The sequence below is a fragment of the Heteronotia binoei genome, chromosome 17 (assembly GCF_032191835.1).
Source record: "Heteronotia binoei isolate CCM8104 ecotype False Entrance Well chromosome 17, APGP_CSIRO_Hbin_v1, whole genome shotgun sequence".
Classification (NCBI taxonomy): domain Eukaryota; kingdom Metazoa; phylum Chordata; class Lepidosauria; order Squamata; family Gekkonidae; genus Heteronotia; species Heteronotia binoei.
The window spans coordinates 10,967,292-10,981,073 of record NC_083239.1 but is presented as its reverse complement, the minus strand read 5'-3'; the positions used below and the strand labels follow the sequence as shown (position 1 = coordinate 10,981,073).

The 13,782-nt window shown below is 44.7% G+C and overlaps 1 protein-coding gene across 1 annotated transcript in view; it reads left to right on the top strand.

The window, feature by feature from the left end:
* Positions 1-763: 763 nt before the first annotated feature.
* Positions 764-13,782, top strand: part of MACO1 (macoilin 1) — a 120,812-nt gene continuing 107,793 nt past the window's right edge. The window contains exon 1 of the mRNA XM_060257913.1: positions 764-1,239. Coding sequence (XP_060113896.1) covers positions 1,160-1,239 — 80 coding nt within the window. The 5' untranslated portion in view covers positions 764-1,159. The remainder of the gene's footprint in view (positions 1,240-13,782) is intronic.

Sequence of the window (13,782 nt, the reverse complement as noted above, 5' to 3'; positions counted from 1 at the left end):
ATCTGAAAGCAGGTGCTATTCTCACCAATGGCAGCTGTTTCCAAGTAAATAAGCTCAGGTTTAGGGCATTAATTTTTTTTGCCAGCTGACAAAATATTTATTTATCCAGTTACCCTATTAGAACAAAATCTGAATGCTTTCTAAAGGAGCAGCAGTTTCTACCCCCAGCAAATGAACACAAGCACCTCTGATTGGCTAAAGTTCTGTTTCCCATGTCGCTTTATTTGGCTGTCCAAGCTACCCTTTCCCAGTTTCCTATTGGTTTTACTTTGTTGCCATGATCTTCAACTCCTGATCTCCATTGGATAACTTACTTACCAGTCACATTTGAAGGCGGGCCTATGACAATACTGGGTTACGGGCGGACCATTCCTTGGTCCTAAGATTTCAACATTCCATCGCTCACAGTTTATTAGCGCGCAGTTCTTTCAATCAAATTTAGATCCCTCCTCTAATGTCAAAGCAAGGGGTGGGATACAACCAGGGGGTGGGGAAGCTCCAAAAACCTCTATTCTCCCATTGGGGAATAGTTAGACTGTTCCACCAACCCTCGATTCCCTATTCAGCTATTGGATAATTTTGCGATCAGTTCACCAACGCCTTACTCCGATGGGCTGCCGCAAACGCCACTCGACGCTGAGAGGCAGGGCAGAGGGAGACTTTTGCCATCCTCCCAAGAGGCGGGACAACAGAAATCTGCCCCATTCATTGGCCGTCCTGCCCGCCTCTCTTCCCTTTCCCCCAGCGTTGATTGATTCGCTTCTCCGTCGACCTCCTGTTTTCCCCTCCCGTCCATTGGCTCCTCTCTTGAAAGGAGGCGGGACAGGGCGCGGAGACTGCGCGCGGGGACGCGGCGGCGGGGAGGGACACATCTTGAAATTATTTTTTATTTCTTTGTTTCCTAGGCGGGGGGCATAAAAAAAAAAAAAGGCGGACGGAAAAAAGAGGGGGAAAAAAAAGGGAGCAAAACACGCCATTAAAACAACAACACGCCCCGCTAATAATAATAATAATAACAACAACAATAATAATACTAAAAAGCATCCTACAAAAGCGCCTCGCCTCCCTCCGCGCCGGCAGCCCCGGACGCGCTCGGATGTTGTCGCTTTGACCCGGGCGGGGCACGAGCCGAGGAAGCGGCCGCACCAGGCCGGGAAGGATGAAGCGCCGGAGCGCCGACTGCAGCAAACTCCGGCGGCCGCTGAAGCGGAACCGCATCACCGAAGGCATCTACGGCAGGTAAGGAAGGGCCCGCGCCTGCGTCGGCCTGGCAGCTGGGAAGGCGAGGAGGGCCCCGGAGCCCCTCAGCATCTCCTCCTCCTCCTCTCTTCTCCCCCCCATTGTCTCCACAGGCCTCCCGCCGCCGCTTCCCGCCCATTAGCCGCGAGTTCTTCGCGCGGGCCCGCCTCAGACAGGCCCCCTCGCGACAGCCCCCCCAGTCAGCGGCACAAGACCTTCAGCCCCGGCCCCGGACTGGTTGCCCGCCTTAGATTACACAGGGCTGGGTTTCCATGATTCAAGCGTGGGGCTTCAGTTTGGGGACAGGGATGGGCCACGATGGAGAGTCCAGCGCGGGACTGGCCTCAGCGTCGCTTCTTCCCGGCCTCCCCTATAAGTGGACGCTGATTTCCCTCCCCCCCCCCCCCCGACCTACGCGTCAGAACAACTCTCGCCCCCCCCCAAATATGCCACCCCAGACATATGAAGCTGCCTTCTACTGAATCAGACCCTTGGTCCATCAAAGTCAGTGTTGTCTACTCAGGCTGGCAGCAGCTCTCCAGCGTCTCAAGCTGAGGTTTTTCACACCTATTTGCCTGGACCCGTTTTAGTTGGAGATGCCGGGGATTGAACCTGGGACCTTCTGCTTCCCAAGCAGATGCTCTACCACTGAGCCACCGTCCCTCGCCTTAAGTCAGTACTGCCTTCTCAGACTGGCAGCAGCTCTCCAGGGTCTCAACCTGAGGTTTTTCACACCTATTTGCCTGGACCCTTTTTTGGAGATGCCAGGGATTGAACCTGGGACCTTCTGCTTTCCAAGCAGCTGCTCTACCACTGAGCCACCTTCCCTCGCCTTAAGTCAGTACTGCCTTCTCAGACTGGCAGCGGCTCTCCAGGGTCTCAAGCTGAGGTTTTTCACACCTCTTTGCCTGGACCCGTTTTAGTTGGAGATGCCGGGGAGTGAACCTGAGACCTTCTGCTTACCAAGCAGATGCTCTACCACTGAGCCACTGTCCCTCCTAAATATGAAGCTGCCTTATACTGAATCAGACCCTCAGTCCATCAAAGTCAGTACTGTCTACTCAGACTGGCAGCGGCTCTCCAGGGTCTCAAGCTGAGGTTTTTCACACCTATTTGCCTGGACCCTTTTTAGTTGGAGATGCCGGGGATTGAACCTGGGACCTTCTGCTTCCCAAGCAGATGCTCTACCACTGAGCCACCTTCCCTCACCTTAAGTCAGTACTGTCTTCTCAGACTGGCAGCGGCTCTCCAGGGTCTCCAGCTGAGGTTTTTCACACCTATTTGCCTGGACCCTTTTTAGTTGGAGATGCCGGGGATTGAACCTGGGACCTTCTGCTTCCCAAGCAGATGCTCTACTACTGAGCCACCATCCCTCCTACATATGAAGCTGCCTTATACTGAATCAGACCCTTGGTCCATCAAAGTCAGTATTGTCTACTCAGACTGGCAGCGGCTCTCCAGGGTCTCAAGCTGAGGTTTTTCACACCTAATTGCCTGGACCCTTTTTTGGAGATGCCGGGGATTGAACCTGGGACCTTCTGCTTCCCAAGCAGATGCTCTACCGCTGAGCCACCATCCCTCCTACATATGAAGCTGCCTTATACTGAATCAGACCCTTGGTCCATCAAAGTCAGTATTGTCTTCTCAGACTGGCAGCAGCTCTCCAGGGTCTCATCTGAGGTTTTTCACACCTAGTTGCCTGGACCCTTTTTTGGAGATGCCAGGGATTGAACCTGGCACCTTCTGCTTCCCAAGCAGATGCTCTACCACTGAGCCACCGTCCCTCCACAGACTTCCACTTTCTATAGGCCTTTCCCTCATAACCCACCCACCCTGCCTCAATAGGTGCTTCATGTACAATAGACGCTGAGTGTGCCCCCCTCCCCAGATACTTCTCACAGACGCCCCCCTTGATACCCTTCAAATAATCCTGTAATATTTTTAGAGGACTTCAGTGTCTGCTCCCCAATTATTCTCACAGACTCCTCCTGCCTTAGGCACCTTCAAAACGATTCTCTTTTTCTGTGTACATATCATGTAATTTAGTTCCTTTAGGGAATTTCAGTATCCCTTCCCAGTTCTCCTCACAGACTGCCCTCCCCCCCTTTTGCATCCTCAAAATAACTCCTCCCCATATATATCACATCTCATTAAATTCCTTATGGGAACTTGATGTCCCCTCTGTGCGAATTCGATGGGCATTCGATGAAATTGCTGAGCAGACAGGTTAAAACGGATAAAAGGAAGTACTTCTCCACCCAAAGGGTGATTAACTTGTGGAATTCACTGCCACAGGAGGTGGTGACGGCCACAAGTATAGCCACCTTCAAGAGGGGTTTAGATAAAAATATGGAGCACAGGTCCATCAGTGGCTATTAGCCACAGTGTGTGTGTATATATAAATTTTTTTGCCACTGTGTGACACAGAGTGTTGGACTGGATGGGCCGTTGGCCTGATCCAACATGGCTTCTCTTATGTTCTTATGAATTGTCCCTAGAGATCAGTTTGGGTGTTCTTAATTGCCCCATTTAAAATATACCACACAATACTTTCCTTCTTGGCAGATGTCTTGTTTGAGGACCCTCCTCCAGTCCAAAGGATTTCCTTGCTGCCACTTCAGCCACTCAGGTTGTTCCCCAACACCACAGTGCCTCTAGGCCTTCTTTAGAAACTCCTATTCCTGTGGTTATCTCTTTGTGGGCACCCCTCTGATGCATTAATGGTCTACTGGAGGTCCCCTACCTGCTGTTCTCTCTTCCTCAACACCTAGACAATTTCTGCTAGGCTTGAGAATCAAAATTGGTCCCTCCCCCACCACAGTCAACTCTTCTTTACTAACTGTGCTCCTCACTCCCCCCCTGCTTTATCCCTATATATTGCTATCCTATGAGGATCATTCTGCTTCACCCAAGCGTACCCATAGTACTGTAGACTGTCAGATCTATCCACTAGTCTCCATTCTGTGCCCCCCCACACTTAGTTTAAAATATTTCACTTTATCACCTCAGGTTCAAAGCCAACCCCGCAATTGTGGTCAGGAAAACACTTTTTCCAATTTTTATTCTTGCATCCTTCTCTCCAAAACTTTTCGTAACATCATCTTTAACTGTCTTGCCTCTCTTCAGAGAAGTCAGTCCTTCTACAAGGCTGCTGCTACTTTTTGTTTTTTCACTCGTCTTGTGCTGATTGGTTTGTGGATTAGTCATTTGCGTCTCTGTATGTCTTCTTCAAATCACCATATTATATTTCTTCAGAGACCAAAAGCTCACATGTCTTATTTTTGGAACCTGCTCATTCTTCCAGCCCTTGCAAATATTGCTTTGCTTTAGGAGATTCCTCATTTCTTATCTACAGCACAGCTTGAATGCACACAGTTTGGCAATAGATTTCTTCCCCTTCATTTTACTTCTTGTTCTATATATTTTCTCCCGCTTTATGTTAATGCCAGAAGTGAATTGTTTTTAAAACTGTGAGAAAGTTGACAATATGGGCTGGAATCTTTGTGGGATTCTCTGATGAGGGAGACATTTAATGAATGGGATTTGCTGTGGCAGTTTCACATCCATAACTCTTAAGGAAGTTACTGTAACTTCCATATGGTCTGTATAGGCCTTTTTTTAAGGCTTTGGGAATGATCATGGGATAAGTACCCAGCAGCTTTCTTTGTTGACATACTACAGACAGAACTTGCAGTTTGTAGTTCTCAAGTGTTGTGATTGCAGCCAATTTGTACAGTTGAAAGGAGCATTACAGAGGCAGAGTTTTGGCAGATAAATTGTACTTGCGATTAACAAGACCTTGAGGAGCTCTGGGTTCATGGAGTATTGGGAAGGAGCAGCGAGGTTTAAAAGTTCATATCAGTAGCCAGGGTGACATGCAGTATGACTTCTGTCTTCAGAAAAGTTACTGCCCTAAGAACCACACTGAAGAGTAAATTAGGGTGAGACTAATCCTCAAAACCATAGCTTTTCTTTTAAAGAAGTTTTATTCACCCAAAGTACATAATGTGGCACTTTAAGAAATTATCTAGAGTAAAAATTGCCAAGTGGTTTCAGGATCCCCAGAAGACTGTCTGGAAATCAAGAATGGTTCAAGTAACTGTTAAGATGGTCCCTCTTGTTGGCACAGATAAAAGCCGTGGGGATCCATAAATGATGTCCATGGGGAAGACACCTCCTCCTCCTGGCAAAAACATTGGCAACTGTCCACTTTGCAAAACATTGGTCCTTAACAGACCCATGAGTTATGGAAGACTATTGGCACCGTAGGATAGGTCACCATGCTTCTTTGCATAGTTGCTGGTGCATACATGCAGTAGTGTGATGTTCACTGTAAGCAGCAGCGTGGGGCAGATAGGAATACTGAGTGTTTATATGTGGAACGAAGCCTGCTTGTTGGTTAGTTTTAATCATTTTGAACTGGTATCTTTCCTTTGAAACTCAATGTTAGGTATATGTTTTAAAACACAAGCTTGGGCCCCACAGAGGCTGTCCATGGACAGAAAGGAGTACCATCCACAGAACTAGAGATGTGAAGGCCTGGGAGGGGGGGATTGGGGGAAAGCAGTTCCCCCCCCCCCCATTTTTTCCAAGCCCCTCTTTTTTAGTTTTTCCAGTGGGAAAAACTGAAAATCTTGGTGAGTATTGAAAAACCTCCTAGGAAATACTTTTATTTTCTTTTAAAATGAGTGGAATGCTGTTAAAGGGAAAAGAAGACTCCTGTAGACATATAGAGCTGTTAAATCCATTTTTGCACCTAGAAGGATACCTAACCTTCATGAGGAGAGCATAGTAGGCTTCCATTGCTTCTGGTTGTGTGCCTTATGTTGTCCTTTTAACCTCACTCATTCTGATTTACTTTTTCATGTTTCCCTCAAAGGACTATGAGATATATACCTACAGTTTGGGTAACAACTAGCTTATTGCCCTACCTTGCTGGAGAGGGGGAGATCATAAGGAGGTGGGGCAGAAACTGCACCAAAGCTTCAGAACAAAACTCTGAAAGTTTCGCTGAGAACTGAGCTCTCTCTAATCAGTAGCTACAGAAGGAAGAAGACAGCAGTTAGCTGGAACTACATATAACTGTGGAGATACTATTTTTGACTGTTTGTGCTATTCTTTTTCTGTATATTTAATATTATATGTTATTTACCACAAAGCTTGTGTTTCCTGTTTAATTCCCGTTTTCTGCTTTTCGGATAGGTAAAGTAAGGTACATGTGCTAAGTCAGCATAGGATAGGGTGCATGAACTTCCTGTTTTCTCTCTAGTATTGGGTATATTTGCAGTTTGCTTGTAGAAAATGAAAGCATAAAGGAGGACAATGCATATAGTTCATATATTTCAATTTCTCCCCAAATTTCCATTTTTTGAAGTGGAAAAACTTCTTAATGTGCCTTCAGAATTTCCACAGATTTTTCATCGCTAAACCAAACACAACTTTTTCTCCTCCCCTATCTCACTGCAGTATGAAATACACTTTGAGATGTTGTTCTGGGGAGCAGAAGACACCTCCCCTCAAACAGTATGAGGGAGGACAATCAGTAAACATCACCCCTCCCCTTCTGCCTGTGGAAATTCTATGTGAGATCCATCAAGCCACAGTATTTTCCAAATAGTGAATGATGAGAGCAGTACAGATGGAACAGGAGACTTGTTGGCAAACGATTAAATGTGCTAGGGTTGCTTGTGCGTGCACTTTGCACCAAAGGCCCACCTTTGTCCTTTTCAGATGCCAGTGAAGTAGGCTTCCCAATCCCCAGGTCCCAGCGGGGGATCCCCTGGTTTTACAGGCTTCCCCCCTCCCCCAGCCAGCTGGCCGGCGGGGGAAGCTCCACCCCCATAGCCATTATGCACCTCCAGGAACGATTCCCATAGGGAATGATGGGGAATTGATCCGCGGGTGTCAGGGGCTCTGGGGGCGCTGTTTTTTGAGGTAGAGGTGCCAAATTTTCAGTATAGCATCTAGTGCCTCTCCCCAAAATACCCCCCAAGTTTCAAAAAGATTGGACCAGGGGGTCCAATTCTATGAGCCCCAAAAGAAGGTGCCCCTATCCTTCATTATTTTCTATGGAAGGAAGGCATTCTAAAAGGTGTGCCGTCCCTTTAAATGTGATGGCCAGAACTCCCTTGGAGTTCAATTATGCTTGTCACACCCTTGCTCCTGGCTCCGCCCCCAATGTCTCCTGGCTCCACCCCCAAAGTCTCCTGGCTCCACCCCCAAAGTCCCCAGATATTTCTTGAATTGGACTTGGCAACCCTACAGTGAAGACAGGAGTTAAGCTTACCACATGTATAATGCAAGGACAGTGTTTATGTAAATCTGTCCACATGGAGTGGTGTGGATTCGACTGTGCTACCTGTATAATTTTAGTTTGTTGTTTTCCTGCTCCCTTCCCCTCTGCTGCCCAAGCTCCACATCACAAGACTTGCAGTCAGCTTTTGATTGACTTTTGCTCACTGAACACAAGTAAGCTAGTTGGCATATGCCTTTGACATTTGATTAATTTAGCGAGCAGATTAATTTGTGGCATTAACCTTTCCCATAGTGGTTTGCTACAGTTAATTAACCCTAATGTGGTGAAATGTATTTGTTACCTTGAATTTTATTCTTTCATTCCAAAAGCACAATATGTCTGGCTTCATTTTAAATAATTCTGCAGAAATAATCCAGGGGGAATGACTGATGCATAGCTGCTGAAGAGGTGGAAGGGGAAAAAACTTGTGTGTCAAACTTAAACAAAACATTGTTGATTAACGGGTCATTGGAGGAAAATATGTTTTTTTTTGGGGGGGGGGGTCATGTGTCATTGTGAGGTCTGCTTGTTCTAGTGATGTTTGTGGTAAACAGTAACAAGATGAAAGGGCTATCATCTTTCACAGATTTTATTTCTAGAGAATATTGCCGGCTTCCATCTGAGGTGCCATTATTAACATGTCTACAGTACAACTGGATAAATAGAGAAGAAGTGAGAATTTGTTTCTTGATGGCTGCCACTACCTGGGAATTAGGGAAGCATTTTAAATGTTTTGTATATTTTGTGTAGTAACTTATACAGCTTCACCTAATTTTCTCATATTGCAGAAAACTTCAGAAGTACATAATGCAACCGGTGCACAGTTATGCAAATAATCCATGAACGGATTCCTAGTTATTCAAATTATTAATGGCCAGAATTTTATCTCTTGAACATCTCTCTGTATTTTAAAGATACTTTTTCTTTGTCTTGTTTCTTTAATTTTTTCTTAAAAGCTCCCCTCCCCCTAGTTTATATGCTACAGGTTATGTAGAGAAGGATGGTGGTTTCTCTGGGCCTTCCAGAAATTTGAATCTCTGTCGTGGTTGAATGTCTTAGAGGGTGGTGCTGGTGTTCCTGCTGTGTGCATTTTCAGTAATGGCAGAAGAGGAGGGCAAATTTCTCTGTGCAGATACTAAAAGGGTTTATTTTTCCAGCTAGTATTTGGTATAGTGAACTTGGTTAATGTGTGGGCTGAGAAGGTCCCCAGTTCAAATTTTTTCCTTTGCTGTAAAGATATTAGGAGGCTGCTGTTCTTTCTGCATCAGCTGTCTTCCCTCTTCCCCCCCTCCCTCAGCCATCAGGGTCATGTGGACATTCATTACAGGGTTGTTGTGTTGCTGAAGTAAAGTATGTGCAGTGCTGCAGACATTGAAAACACTATATGAATATGTGCTAGTGCTATTATATCAACAAAGTGTTTTTGTGAGGGCTAGAGAAATCACAACATTCTCTAGTAGCACCTAGAAGCTTCATGTTGGCCCTTGGGAAATTTTTTAAATGTTGTAAATCTATGCAGGGCTGGTGCCTACAAATCTGAAGGCTGAGATCCAAAGACCTATTTTCTCTTACTGCCCCCCACCTGCTACCATCATACTTCAAACAGTATTTGAAATTTCTCCTCATGTTTTAAAGTAGATTGCTCTGTGGTGCAGAGAGAGTCTGAAATTGGTTTTCAAGGGGGAAAAAACAAGCCCAAAGCCTCTTGGACTCATGAGATTAACAGTGTTGTTAGACTCCTGGCAGGACTGTGTTTTAAACAGAGTCCAGTAGCATCTGAAAGGCTAACAGAGTTTCTTCCATCATTAGCTTTTCATAAGTCACTGCTCACTTCCTCAAATGCAGCATCTGAGGAAGTGAACTCCGACTCAAAAAAGCTTATGTTGGAAAAAATTGTGTTAATCTTTAAGGTGCTACTGCTCTCTTGTTTAATTTTGTTGCAGCAGACTTTATGTGGCTACTGTTGTAGAATTGTTTTTCCCAAATTCACTCCTCAAAGAAGAGAAGCTTATTATTGTTGTTTGCTGATCAACTTTTTATCATTTTAGTGAGAGTACAAACCATTCTGGTACAAAGCAATATTTAACGAAGGAAATGCACAGTTTTTCAAGCATTCTTCATTGTGAAGCTACCTTAATTTAATTGCTTTTTTGCATTGAGAGTTATGAGTGGGTGAAACTTCCAAAAGCTGTAGGAAGTTCAAAAGCCATAGGAAGCCATAGTTTTATTGGGGGGGGGGGGGTTGTTAAAAAAAGGGGAATATTTTTTCAGCAACCAGCATTTAGCAGCATGTGTACCAAGCATATATAACTGTTCTGGACTTTATATATATATATATATATATATATATATATATATATATATATATATATGTATATATCATGTATTTATTAATTGTCTTAGCTCCACGATAAAGGTAATATACAGCACTTAAAATAAATAATAATGTAGTTCAGAAAAAATGACATCAATAAAATCCAATAAAAAATAGCATCGGAATCAAAAACCTATTTGGGGAGGGACGGTGGCTCAGTGGTAGAGCATCTGCTTGGGAAGCAGAAGGTCCCAGGTTCAATCCCCGGCATCTCCAACTGAAAAGGGTCCAGGCAAATAGGTGTGAAAAACCTCCGCTTGAGACCCTGGAGAGCCGCTGCCAGTCTGAGAAGACAATACTGACTTTGATGGACCAAGTGTCTGATTCAGTATAAGGCAGCTTCATATGTTCATTAATATCACACCATATTACATAAAGAAGATGCAAGCTATAAAAGTTGCCTTATACATATCAATGTAGAGAACTTGTGCAAAGTGATTTCAGCAGTGATGTGGTCCTAATAATTTGCCAAGCGTTTTGGCCCACCAGTCACATACAATGCCTTGAAAGGTTTTATGTCTTGTTTTGTGCAGTGAAGATCAAAGAGTAGTACAGCACTAGAGATGCAGGTTGGAGTAGAGGCCTGACTCCTACTTCATAGCTAGTCTCACAGGTCTTTTCCCTCCTAGCTGGAGTGCTACAAATTGCAACTGTCTCTCTACCATTGCCACCAGTGTGCTGCCCCTTGCAACTTATAAACGTATGATTTTTCCGGCTTTACTTGTGTTTATAGATTACTTAATTAAGAAAAACCCTAGTAATACTTAATTGAGAAAAACCCTGAGGTTTTAAAATTGTACTGTAAATTTCAAACAAACATACTTTACTTTGTACATGTTCTGAAGTGGCAAAATAACTTTATATAGATGATTATTTGTTATCAAGAGAAAATCCAGAAGTGCTGTGTTTTAAGAATTGATGTTTATTGCTTCCTTGGATGCCATATCAATAGGCGATGCTCTTTTGAACACCGCAATTCTTGATGTCTTGAAATCAAAAGGGAGCTTTGTTGATAGTGGAGTCAAGATTTATTCCCTGTTTTACAAAAAGTAAGGGAAATGCTGAATTCAACTGCACAGCTAAAACATTCTTGATTTATTCCCTGTTTTACAAAAAGTAAGGGAAATGCTGAATTCAACTGCACAGCTAAAACATTCTTGAAGGAAAATTATTGGATGTTCAAAGAGAGCTGAAAAAGCAGATTGCTGAAAATCATGGGCTGTAATAATGTACTGGTTCTATTTATAGTTCACTCAGGATCTGTATATGCAGTAGGTGGCAGATAGAAGCAAATGCATATAAGATAGATATTAGACTCTTGCAAGAATCCTTTTAAGCTAACACTAATGAACTGAAATTCTTGTCTGGGTCTTCTCAGTGCGATGTGCAAACTGCAATTCATCTGAGAGTAGTTCTTGTGCTCTGGGAAATTCCTTTTATTCTTTTTATTACAGAATATGGCAGGTATACTTTACAGTTTGAATTTCTTCATATTGAAATCAGGGATGGCTGGCTTTTTTTAAACTTTCCAATTCAAGTGGTTTGATTTTTTTTTTCTAGTCAGACTGCTTGAGAACTGAGAACCAGTACAGCCTAAGCTCTGTGCACTGCACCCAAGAGTCAGATGTTGTTTCTGAGACAGACCAACCCTCAGCTGACAGATTTTGGAGGGATGCCGGAGAAGGCTTTTGATAATACAAAGGTCCTGTGGGTTTCTGCTTTCAGCACTGAGAAAGTGGAGAAGTGACTGGTTGGCCAGTTAATAAGTGGTGCCTTGAACAAAGCTGTGGCATCTTCTATGCTGCTGTCAGTCTAGCTCAGAGGTGTCAGACTAATTTGTTACAGGGGCCAGATCTGACATAAATGTCACTTTTTGGGGCTGGGCAATGCATGAGGTGGTGATGAAGACTGTGAAGAGAGAATTCTGCTCAGCCTCCTCGCATCCACTAGCTCACACCCAGCACAATTGTTTAGGGTGATTAGATTCTTGATGTCCCTCACTGAGAGGACCCAAAAAACCTAGAAATTTAATTATTAGCTGTGAGGCATTTGCAAGCTTTTTTGCAGACAGTCTTGTCACTCTGTTGCAACTTACCAGCCAATGTTGATACAGCAGTAAACTGGAAGCCCCTTGGCCATCTTTGGGTTTAGTCCTTGACAGTTTCAGCCCGCTCTCCATTACTGTTGTTGGTAGTGGTGCTGTTTAGCCAACCACATGCTTCCTTGCACCATGTGCCTCATGGCAAGTTAAAGCTGGCAATGAGAGGATTCCGGATTCTCTGTTAGACATTATTAACCTATCTTTGCAGACAAGGGTCTCTCTAGGGGGTTTGAAGGAGGCTGTGGTTGTACTGCTCTTGAAGAAGCCATCTCTGGATCTGAAAGATCTGGCCAATTATGGCACAGTTTACAATTTGTTGTTTCTGGGCAAGGTGATTGAGAGAGCAGTTGCCAAGCAGCTCCAGAGTTTTCTGGAGGACATATCAGCACTGGATCCATTCCAATCAGGCTTCCGCCTTGGCCATGGAACAGAGATGGTGTTGGTTGCACTGACAGATAACCGTCTGTCAGCTGGACCAAGGAGGGTTGGTGCTGCTGTTATTGTTAAATCTTACAGCAGCAACTGACACAGTCAGTTATGACCTCTTAACTCACTGCCTCACCAGCATGGGAGTTTGTGGGGTGAGTCTTACAGTGCTTTATCTCATTTCTCCGTGGTTGGGAACAGAGGATGGTGCTAGGGGAGGTGGTGTGACCTGAAATGTGACCTGACCTGATATGTGGAGTTCTCCAGTGGAGTTCCCCACTTTCTAATGCTATTTAACATCTATATGCACCTCCTTGACCAGCTGGTGCAAAGCTTTGGTATGTGGATGTCATCCAACTGTATCTGTTATTGGACAGCCACTTGGAGATTGCCCTGATAATTTGGCTGAGGGTTTGGGAGCCATGGTGGGATGGCTAAAAAAGAGCAGGTTGAGACTGAATCTGAAAAAGATGCAGGTTTTGTGGCTGAGGGGGGCGGTGCTTTGGGATTAGGGCACTCTTGATGGGACGCAATTGGCATCGGCATCATTTGTCAAGAGTCTGGGTCTGACCCTGGATGCATCCCTGACCATAAAGGCCCAGATCACGAGTATTGCTAGGCTGGTGCTTTTTCATCTACACCAAGCCAGGCAACTGGTCCCTTTCCTCTCACATCCTGACCTAGGCACTATAATCCATGCAATGGTTACCTCTCAGCTAGACTACTGTAACTCACTATACTCTGGCCTGCCTTTGAGACTGATCTGAAAGCACTACATGGTTCAGAACACGGACCTGATGGGAACACCATGGACAGCACATATATAACCCGTGCTGCACCAGCTACACTGACTTCCAGTGGAATACCAAGTCAGATTCAAGGTTCTGGTTTTGACCTTTAAGGACTTAAGTGATCCGTGACCTGTGTATCTTTGGGACTGCGGTATGTCCTTGGAAGAGCACTGGCTCTGCTGAGAGCAACCTACTGGTGGGTCCCTGACCTGAAAGATAGATGGCTGTACTCAAGTAGACTTGGTAGAACTCTCAGCCAAATACCACCAGTGCCCTGCAGGATTTGATGTAGTTCCATAGGGCCTGTAAGGCGGAGATGTTCCACCAGGTTTTTAGTTGAGGACCGTGATGATTCCAACATAGCTGGCACCCACCTCTTTAATTCTGCATCCTTGTTTCTGCCACCTCCTCACTCACCTGTGAGTCTCTGGTGCAGTCCAGAGTGGGATTGCAAATGTTTACCTCCATCTGAATTGTAGTTCTTGGTTTGGTTTTATATTGTTGTAAATCATCTAGAGCCTTGCGCCAGCAGGGAATAAATGATTTATAAATTAAA